At 36.3% G+C, this 10,646-nt stretch overlaps 1 protein-coding gene across 13 annotated transcripts in view; it reads right to left on the reverse strand.

Moving 5' to 3' along the window:
• Window positions 1-10,442, reverse strand: part of ncor1 (nuclear receptor corepressor 1) — an 81,775-nt gene extending 71,333 nt beyond the window's left edge. For 6 of the 13 annotated variants that reach the window (XM_026250705.1, XM_026250698.1, XM_026250690.1 and 3 more), the window contains exons 1-2: window positions 10,102-10,442; window positions 2,596-2,803 (exon numbers count right to left, since the gene is read on the reverse strand). In XM_026250705.1, the coding sequence (XP_026106490.1) occupies window positions 2,596-2,703 (108 nt within the window). In that variant the 5' untranslated portion in view covers window positions 2,704-2,803; window positions 10,102-10,442. Of the gene's footprint in view, window positions 1-2,595; window positions 2,804-7,276; window positions 7,296-10,101 lie in introns of those variants that run through there. The other 7 variants (XM_026250678.1, XM_026250682.1, XM_026250664.1 and 4 more) reach the window with 4 other exon arrangements.
• Between the last annotated feature and the right edge of the window lie 204 nt (window positions 10,443-10,646).

Consider the following 10,646-nt stretch of genomic DNA (forward strand, 5'->3'; position numbering starts at 1 on the left):
AACTGTTGTACTGCTTAATATGATATGATCAATTTAATACATCCTTGCTGAATAAAAGCATTTGTTTTGTTTTTTATTGATAGATGTTTAGCAAAGACTTCAAATGAAAAAATAACAGATATTCGATAAAGAAATGTGGTAGTAGTTGTAGGGCTTAAAGTTGTAATGCTAAATCGCTCTTAGAAAAGTTACTTCACTAAATCCATCCCCTTTAATCCACCTTATTTTTAACAGAGTGAGCAAGGCTTCTTGAATGTGCAAGGCTTCTGGCTTCCAGTTATTACAGCTGTATTATGTAGCTTGATAATGCAAACTGGTATTTGTTATATTATTTTTTTTAATCTTATTATAATCATAAACGCACACAATCCATGTTATTTTTAGGACTGAACAAATAAAACAAGTATTTTAGTGTTTTTAAGTTTCACGGAGCTCTGATTTAGATATTGTCAGAGTTTCATATTATAAAACAAGGCACGGTTTTATTTGGCTAAATGATGACAATGCCAGTTAGATTACTGCAAGATCTGCTGGTATGAGATCACCTCACTGTAATACACAGACATCAGATTTCCTCTAAAAGCCACTCACATTTTGTGTGTTAGAGATGCTTCTTAACTGCTAACAACCCCAGAACAAACATGGTCATGTCCACGTCTGCGAACGGGAGATTTGTTAATAATTGAGCAATGTGAATTAAAAAGAGAAAAAGTGCAGAGAAGAGAGAGAACAGCTGGAGTCTGTTTATTTCTGCTTCTCTAGCTCTAAGGAATGTACTACAGTGATAACCAAATTGATTTATAATGTTGAGGCCCAGCCATTTCTGGCCTACTTTCATCTGAGACAGAGGGGACGCTGAGGAGAAAAGAAGCATAGAGGGGCATTCACACAGAGCCATTTGTAACGTCACTGAATTTCAAAGAGAGCTGGTGATTCCAGAGACACGAGTAGCAGAAATAGCTGGCAGTGCATTTACCTTTATGACAATTAGTAATAATATGATGCAATCATTCAAGTTGAACAGTATCTACTGAGAGATACTTTTTGTTGAGTGTAAGAAAAAACAGAAAATGATAATGTTAAAAAAACAAATCACTGTTCTATGCTTTACTGGTGCCATAAATCGTTCTGTCTTTCTGTCCAAAATTCTTTGGCTAAAATAACTTTTAATGGTTACTATATATATAGTGCCTGATTATAAAAATGAATGTCATCTTATTACATTCATTACTGCCTTTTAATTAGGGCTCTGCCAGTTAATGCGATAACGACTGTGGTGGAGCGCCTCTGCATGGCACAGCAAACCATTTTTACACATATAATGTTTTTTTAACTCCATTATTAGGACTCTAGTGAGTAACAAAACTTAAACAAAATAATTGATTAGCAGCCAAATCTTACATTGCAACCATGAAAACAACTGGATTCATGACAAGAAAAATTGAGCTATACGCAGCTTTGTGTTCCTTTTTGCAGACTGGTCACTCAAATTGTCACAGAAAGCATTGTTAGTTATTTTTTTATTTTTTTTTCATTTGGTAAATAAATGTAGATACTACATTTCTCATGCCTTCAACATTTTAATGCACTTTTAAAGTTTGAATCTCAGTAAAAGTGATTACATTGTATGTATACAGTCGTGGGTTATTCAAATCCAAATTTGCAATCAAATGCCAACTTAGCCTATACCTTGCTTGGGTAAATGTTAAATTATATATATAAAAAAAATTAAGCATAAAAATTGTTACATTAAGTAAGATGTTATTGTCTGATAAGGCATTACAACAGCCATTCTGTTGGATCAGATCCAACTCAATGGATGAACTGCCTTTCTGTTCACATGCATCTATTGGACTGGCAGCTGCCTTGAGCTGTGGCAGGTTTATGTGGCTGCTCCCCCTGCCAAGATTTTACTCACTCTCTGTGAAATTACACCATGACAAGCCACAGTGCTTGTCGCTGTCACCAAAATCTTCTACCTCAAAGCTCCACCCACAATACTTGATTGACACTCCTCATTTGCATTTGAGCATTCGATTTATCATATTTGATGTCTGTTTGAGCATTTAATTTGCCTTTTGTGGTTAACATTGGAGCATTTGACTTATTTTTCGATGTAGGTTTGAGCATTCGATTTATGATTTTAGCAGTCAATTATAGATTTAATTATGACAGGTTTATACTGGGTTGAGAATGAAAAAATAAATAATATACAAATTATTTTGATTTTTGGAAATTAAATTGCATTTGAGTATTTGATTTCACATTTGAGAAGGCATTTTGAGAGTTTGATTTATTATTTGATCACTGAGCATTTTTATTTTTATTTAAATTTTGTTAGGAAAAATGTTCCACACTTCATTAAACGGAGGACATGTAACAGCTGTTTGCAGCAGTATGTTAAGACTGCTCTGTAACAGAGAATAGGTGGTTCAGGATCTGCGCTGTACACACACACAATTCAATCAAGTTCAAAGTGTGACTGACCCAGGAACAGCAACGTTACAGTTATAGTTCTTCTTAAGCACCTGTCTTGTTATGTGGATTGTTGGCAGTGTAATGTGCGATGCAGGTAAGGTTGTGTGTGGTACTGACCGAAGGGTGACGTGTGGAGCTGAAGGCGTACTGCACTGAGTGAGGAGGGTAACGGCTCTGCTCGCTGCTGAAGGATCCCTGGCTGGGGGGAAAGCCTGAACTAGACATGCTGCAGCTGTCTGGTGGGATCCTGGAGGCTCAGACGGGGCCTGGAGCACTGCTACTCAATCATGGGCTCAAAGTCGGCATGATTACGCTGCCAAACCACCTGAGGAAGAGAGAGAGAGAGAAAACATCAGAACTTTTCAAGAGCCAAACATTCTGAAGGAGTCTTGGGTACAAACTCTTTCCATGACCAAGCAAGGTTTTAAAGGTCTCAAATCACATGTGCGACCAAATGGCAACCATCTCGAGTGACGAAACATGCTTTGTTTCACAGGATTGCTATGCAAATGTTCTGCTTGGATTTCCAGAAAAAAGTTCTGGCTTCCTAAAATGACATATCGCTTTTTATCAACCCCATGAGATTTTTAATGATGTCAATGTCGACACAAAGCACAAAGAAAATGACTGCACCATGTGGCATCTTGTCTTTTCAATAATGACTCCATGCCCATGACTCTGCCTTTCTGGTGTTTTTATGATTTTTAGGCAAAAATAAAACTCACTTCACAACCTGTCAACCGTATCAACAATTCAGTACTCAATACCAATACCAAAATACTAAATACCAAAAATCAGTATGTAAATGTTAACATTTATTTGGCTAACTTAAAAGCACAGCACCTCAAGTTATTGTACAAAATAGCCAATTGCCACATTTTGCAACCTTATATATATACTATTATATATATACTATGCAGCTACTATGAACCAACCAACTCCTCCTAACACCTCTGGTCCAAGACAAGCCCATTATTAATTTTACATAAAAACAAAATAAAGAAAAATTCTTTATGTTAATTCTGTTCTCAACACACACAAAACAAAGTACCGATAAGAATACCGTTAAAGTACCGGACCGTTAAGCAGTATCGGTAAGAGTAGTAATAGCGTTAAAACCTTAACGATACCCATCCGTATCTGAAACAGTGTCACGCGGCCGCGGCGCAGCATAACATTCGTTCCGAACGCTGAGTAATTAAATACACCGGTATGGCTGTATATTCAAAATTAACATCGTAACGAAAATATACACCAGTTTTCGGTATGAACCAGTTTACCATCCAGCACTAGTATGACAATAGTTTTTTACAAATGAAACTAGGAAATGTTAAAAATTCTCTCTCAGAGCAGCTCTACTGATGTTTATGTTGATGTTGAAAACACCAATATCGTGTGTACTTTAGGGTGTAGTAGATAAAACTGCATCACTCAGAGACATGCAGAAACAAGCAATTATTTATAAAGTAGTTTCTCTGCACTTTAAATATTCACATACACAAATCATACCTATTTTTGATTTACCCATCCATTAGATTGTGCGTTCCGTTTTATGTGACATCCGTGTTATACTGTAAATTCCATGTTCATGACTGCTGCGGCATTCCCTCTAGCTCACGGAAATCTGCATTAATTTATAACTTTTTATAAATGTGACACCTTTATCTGCACAGAAGGATGGTGTCCGCGAACATGAGTGAAGATGTTGGATGTATTGCCTGCTTTTGCAGCCACTTTGCCACTTCTTCTGCAAATTGGATCCATCTTCAAAGACCCCGTATTCGTTTATATATATATATATATATATATATATATATATATATATATATACACAAAGTATTCCCATACTGCAGACTTTTAACTTTTTTTCAGCGAAGGATGGAGATTAGATATGATCTAGGGCTGCTCGAATATGGCAAAAATCATAATCACAGTTATTCTGGTCAATATTGTAATCACAATTGTTTAACATGATTATGAGGGGGCTGTATGACCAAAAATGTATATGAATGATTTAAAGAGTGATACATATAAAATATATATTTCCTGTAAATAAAATGATGGTAAATTCCAACAGGTGTGTGATTTCACATAGAGCAGCTGTTACTACTCAGAGCCATTTTTAACTGACAAGCTGCACAAATCCAAGCTGAGGCAATCCTTAAAAATATTTTGGTTTGCAGTAACAGTAATTTTTTTTTTTTTTTTAAAGGGTCGGTAGGTCGGTCTATATTTTTTTTTCCAAGTTTCAATGTAAAAAAAAAAAAAAAAGTAAATTTTTGTGATGGTGATGACGTCGATATGAATTTAAACAAATTAGCATATCGTGACGTCACTGACTGGGTCTTCAACCCGTGCCTTCGGGCGCATCATTGCAAACCTCATTTTGATGCAGGCTATATAGACCAAATTTTTTTTTACATTTTTGTCAAAAACATGTTTATTGCATGAATTTCAGGTGAGAAAAAAATAAGGTACTGTTTTACTTGCATCCACCGCTACGTATCAATGGAACCTACAAATGAAAGAACGTTTACTTTGCTTTCTTGGCTTGTCACTTGTGAAAAAAAATCCAGTTTGATTTGAGTGACGAATGTTCATTGAATCGATTGTAAAATCGATTTTGCATGTCTAAAGTTTTATACGGCAAATAACACCAAATATAGGTAAATCCACGGACAACAGGCAGGAGGAATGTAAAGATTCAATATATTGGTAGAGACCAATATTTCTGATGATTTATTGGCGTGAAATTACGTGCACAATGACAAACAGGAGTGCAACATGGCTGTGTTTACGATTAAATTTCAACAAACAAACAAAAAAAATAAAAAAAATAAAGCCTTTTTTTTAGGCTGTCAAAATAAATATTTTTCCGAATATTCGTTGAATTTAAAATAAAAATCCACATTCGAATGCGCATTAAAATTTTAGGTGTGCATTAAGGAAGCTGCCTTATGAGCCCCGGTACGTGTTCCATCCATTTTGCCGCGCGCACAGCTGTCTACACAACTTTCAAAGGCGGACGAGCTCGACACGCAGCATCTGCTGTCTCACCTGTCACCTCGTGTACGCACGCGAGATACAATGATGATGTATGTGCCATTGCATTATAAGGTTATGTTAGCCTATCCAGTTGAAGCCATAAAAAAAAAAAAAAAAAAAAGGAACATCAATGTGGAGAAGATCTTGTTTACATCAAAACTGAAAAAAACTGAAACTGCTGTTCACACAGAACGCATATTTCGCGCATTGGAACACCATTGGACTCGCAGAGCCGCATGTTTAGAAAGACATGTAAAATTAATGTATTATTTATTTTAATTAACTCGAGACTTTATGTTGGGTTTTTGTTCCCCATCCCACTGCATCTCATGTTTTTCAATGAAAAAATGTATTCTGGTTTTCCGCTCTTATTTATTTAACAATGCATGCATACATTTTGCTGTTTTGTTTAGAATTCTTTAAGCAACTTAATTAATAATAATTGGTTCATAAACATTATTTAAATATTATGTTTTTTTCACAGTCTTGTATTCTAATGCTTTGAATAAACATGCAATAAATATTTTGCTCGATGCGCTCGAGCCTCAGAAGAAAATCAAAAAGCTTTTCTTCAACCTAACTGAAATTATGCATTTAAAATTCGAATACAATTCAAATTTTGATCATATTTAAGTAAAAAATTCGAATTTAGTTTTTCAGCTATTTTGACAGCCCTAGGCGATTCTAACCAGAATCTTTATCTTTATGCATAAGACTGTCTGAATACCGGCAGAATTCACATTTCTGTTGTATAAAGAGAAACAGTGTGCAGAAGTATTATTTGCTGTTATGCGTGTTTGTCCGAAGCTGCAGTTGCTCTGTGACACCTGTTCAAAAAAAAACCCTGGACGCTCTCGAGAAGGTCGTTAAAATCAATTTATTATTTTCGTTTTCTAAACTTGTGTTGGTTGATTCATGCAATAGATTTTCGAACATAAAGTGACAGTCGACACGGTTTTTCCAGTTTTTTTTTTTAAATGTATTATGGTGCCCGAACCCGTATGACTTTAAACAGTGACTTTGGTTTACTGCAGCCGCAGCCATCATTACCAAACGCGAACCGTTGACTCTGACAGTGAATGAGAGGAGACCAAGCGAACGCACAGGCCATAGTGTGACATCCGTGTAAACACAGATGACGTCAAGGGTTTTTTTTTTTTTTTAAAGAAGATAGCCTTACTTTGTATGTAGGCCAAGTCAATTTATATATTTACAATACTTACTTTAATATAATTAATAGTATTTTATTGCATTTGTATTAGTTGTTTGAAGAGTAAAACAAAAATTGGTCGGTCTTAACGCAAATTTACAATCGGCAAGTCGGTCGGACTAAAAGCAGAAAAAAAATAAATAAATTGAGTCGGTGCTATATTGACAGGGTCGGTCGGGTGACGGCAAACAAGAATACTTTTAAGGATGGCCTGATAATGAAAGTGGATTTGACATTTCAATTTCACAAAGAATTTAGCCATTTTTTTTGTCCTAGAAATAATAAAAATACACCTTTTCATTTATAATTAATCTTAAATCTCATTTGGTTAAAAAAATAATAATAATAGTGAGGAAAAACATTGTGACATGAGTATTAAGAATGTGAATGAACGCATCGTGAGTTGAGTGAATTGTTACATCCCTATTTAGTGTGTTTCGCTAAGACCTCTTTCATACCAGGCATTTGCCTTTTAGAGATCACACTTCAATACACACTCAAAACCTCTGTCCCATCTACCAACATGCGAGTCTGTTTGCATACCCAAATCTCCATGACTGGAGCTGGCTGACTGCTCCTCCGTTCACAGTGTGAGCGGATGGGATTTTCCATACACACTTCCAAATGCTTATCTGTCAGAGCCGGAGCAAGATCACATGTAATCAGGAGGAGATACGGCAGACCTATTGTTTGATTCATCCATCACTTTTATACATTTTTGTCTCCCTTTCATAAACCTGCCCCTCCATCTTATTGCTTCCATTCACGGCATAATTTCAGCTTTATGTCATCACTTCCCTAAAATATACATGTCTCAGGCTGAATCAAAAGCTTTTCTAAAAGAGAATAGCACTAAACAGGCACTTAGGCAATGTCAGTGGTGGACGAAATACACAAATCAAGTACTTGAGTAAAAGTACAGATACGTATAGTAAAATATTACTCCAGTAAAAGTACTCCTTTTTCAATTTTACTCAAGTGAAAGTACAAAAGTACTCAATTTTTTATGTACTTTATGTACTTAAGCAAAAAAAAACTGAAAGACAGATATTTGCAATTTTATATAGGCTACTTAATTGAATTTTATATTAGCACATTTTTTTTAATAATCCTACTGCTCAAAATACCTGGGATTTTTTCTAAAATATCCACTATATGGAGTCAAGATATATTTTTGTTGTGTATATGGAATACGTTGATGAGAGTAATGTTCAATGTGAAGCTTACACTGTGATGTACCTGAGAGAAAGCAGAAATGACCATATGATTTTCACCAGTAAGAACAAAGTGTGTTGTTTTACAGAACATCACAGTTATATACGACATGATGATAAGGCCTGAAGTTAGGAAGAATATTTTAAGGAAAATATAATTATATTTTCACAATGATTTTTTCCTTCTCAAATCTTGTCTGTGGTGTAAGAACACCCCTGGCCAAACGGGGTGCATCTCTTCCCCTCTTTGATAATTACTGTAGTTACCATGTTCTGAACATCACATCCTTACTTTTGTCCCAAGATGTAATATATATATATATATATATATATATATATATATATATATATATATATATATATATATATATATGTATATATATATATATATATATATATATATATATATATATATATATATATATATAGGTTGTTGAATAAAAATTACCTCAAGTTAGCACCAGCAAGCTTGTTAGCTATACAGTTAGCATCAGCTATTATATTAGAGTGTTTTATTTAAAAATAAAAGTCACAATTGGATCAAAACCTCTCCAAAACTCAAGAGTCAACGTGGCAGCTTGCCTCAGAGTATTTTCCGGTGCTTTCTCGCTCACCAGCATTACTGTGCCATGCTTGGCCACAGACACGGCAGCACAACAGTTACACGTCCTGTGCTCCACTCCACTGTCCCTCAGCCAGCACATTAGCCAATGCCTATAAAAACCAACTGCAAGGAGAAATGGAGGGGGGGGGGGGGCATGGAATTCTTTACAGGCACACTATCTTTCCTGATGGCAAGCTAATTGAGCTGCAAGCATAGCTGCAAACAAAGCTAGGTTCTTCTGCAGTGTCAAAATGGAGAGAGGCGTTTTATAATTAACAACCAGATGAACGACCAACCAGAATTGTTTTGGAATTCATCTTTGAGTTTAGAGTTCAAAACAGCCTGATTCTTCACAAAACACTAAAGCCAAATCGACCCGAGTCTGTCGCCTTCAGCAGTACCGCTCAACGTCTGGACTGTAAGTGTGAATGAACTCTGACAACTTTTCTTTTCTACCCTATGCAGTCATGAGCGTGCTTGCTGTGAACTTCTGCTTTAATGGCAGTCAATGTGTATCCTAATTAACAGGTCTTGAAAATGTATTCAAGGGTTTTTGTGTGTGCTAATCAACATTTTAACATGCCAGAAGTTAACACTTACCAAGAACAACAGTTGGAAAGTGACTAAAACATGTTAGCCTCAATAGTATCGGAGTACCTTTCACACTCATACACAAACCAGACATGAGGGGTCTGTGGCTGGAACTAGAATGCTGAAAGGTACTTTCCCTTTGTGTGTCCTATAATGAACCCACTGTGAGAGAAAACAGATTTGGCTCTTAATGCATTGTGTATAGGGGTGCTAAATTGAAAGGGGAAGAAGGGAACATATGAATATTTAGATATGCATAAACAAATGTTTTGTCTAACAGATACTTTTTTCCAAGCATGCCATGTGTAATCAGCATGTGTAATCTTTAAGGCTGATAATAACAAGATTACTCCTCAACAGACTCTATTGCACAGAACGGTCATCAGTTGTGACACACATAACGTTATACAGGTGCACAAGTCCAAACTTTATGTTATTTCCAGGCAGCAAAACCGACACATTTCTGCAACTGGTTTCACATTCAACACTCTGTTATTCTTGTTTCAAGCATGCATTTACAGACTATTTAGTGTATTTGCATACAATAAACGGATACCACATGTAAGATAAGTCGCGGCTAATGTGTATATGTGACAGAAGGGACTTTAACAATGCTGATTTATTTGGTATAAACTCACACTAATGCCGTTAGCCAGCAAGCTACTTACTGTTACTTCATACGAGGAAAACTATTTAACCGGAAACCACAAGCACAAACTAAATTTCTCGGTTACGCAGAGATGTAAACCAACCGCATAGGACAGCATCTATATTATTTATATTATACAGTGCACAACACGACGAGAGAGAGTCTACCAAGGAAAGCGCCGCTGGCTGAACGCTTCACCTTTGCATTCAAACCCGCGTCGCCATCTTGAACACAAGCGCTGAGCTCTCACTAGTCTGCGTGTAGTTCAGCTCAAAGGGGCTTAAATCTTCACCTTCAATAAAACACTCACCTCATGTCCTTTGAGACACTCCAGTGAGCGCTGAAAGGGAGTCTGTTAAGTTCAAACGTGCTGTAGTGTAACTCGTAGGCAGTGAGACTGCGCGAGCACTCACACACTTCAAACACAGGCGAGTTTATTTGTCCTCACTGAGTCGTGGATATGAGTTCAAGTCGCTTTCCATAGGATTATACGCCAGAAATTAATATGCGTCACAAGTGTACCGGTTTCTTCTTGCTGAATGCAGGGTGGCTTGCATTTTGTGCAGCTTTGGTGCACCTGAGGAGACGAAGTGAAGTAACTTAGTTTCCCTCAAGCAGACACACAGGATGAAACGGTGTGACGTTCAAACTGCCCCCACAGGCGGCCTTCACCCCACCCTAACCTGGATTACAAGAAAGATGCGTTTTATAAAAAATAATAAAACTAAAATTAAAAAAATAACAGATGCCCTTGTTAATAATTGTTTTGCATATGCTTTTTTGAAATTATTCCAACTGAGATATTTGTTAAAGATAAGTTGATCAACTCTGTCACGCAATTGTGGCTCTTTTGGG

The sequence above is a fragment of the Carassius auratus genome, chromosome 5 (genome assembly GCF_003368295.1).
Source record: "Carassius auratus strain Wakin chromosome 5, ASM336829v1, whole genome shotgun sequence".
Classification (NCBI taxonomy): domain Eukaryota; kingdom Metazoa; phylum Chordata; class Actinopteri; order Cypriniformes; family Cyprinidae; genus Carassius; species Carassius auratus.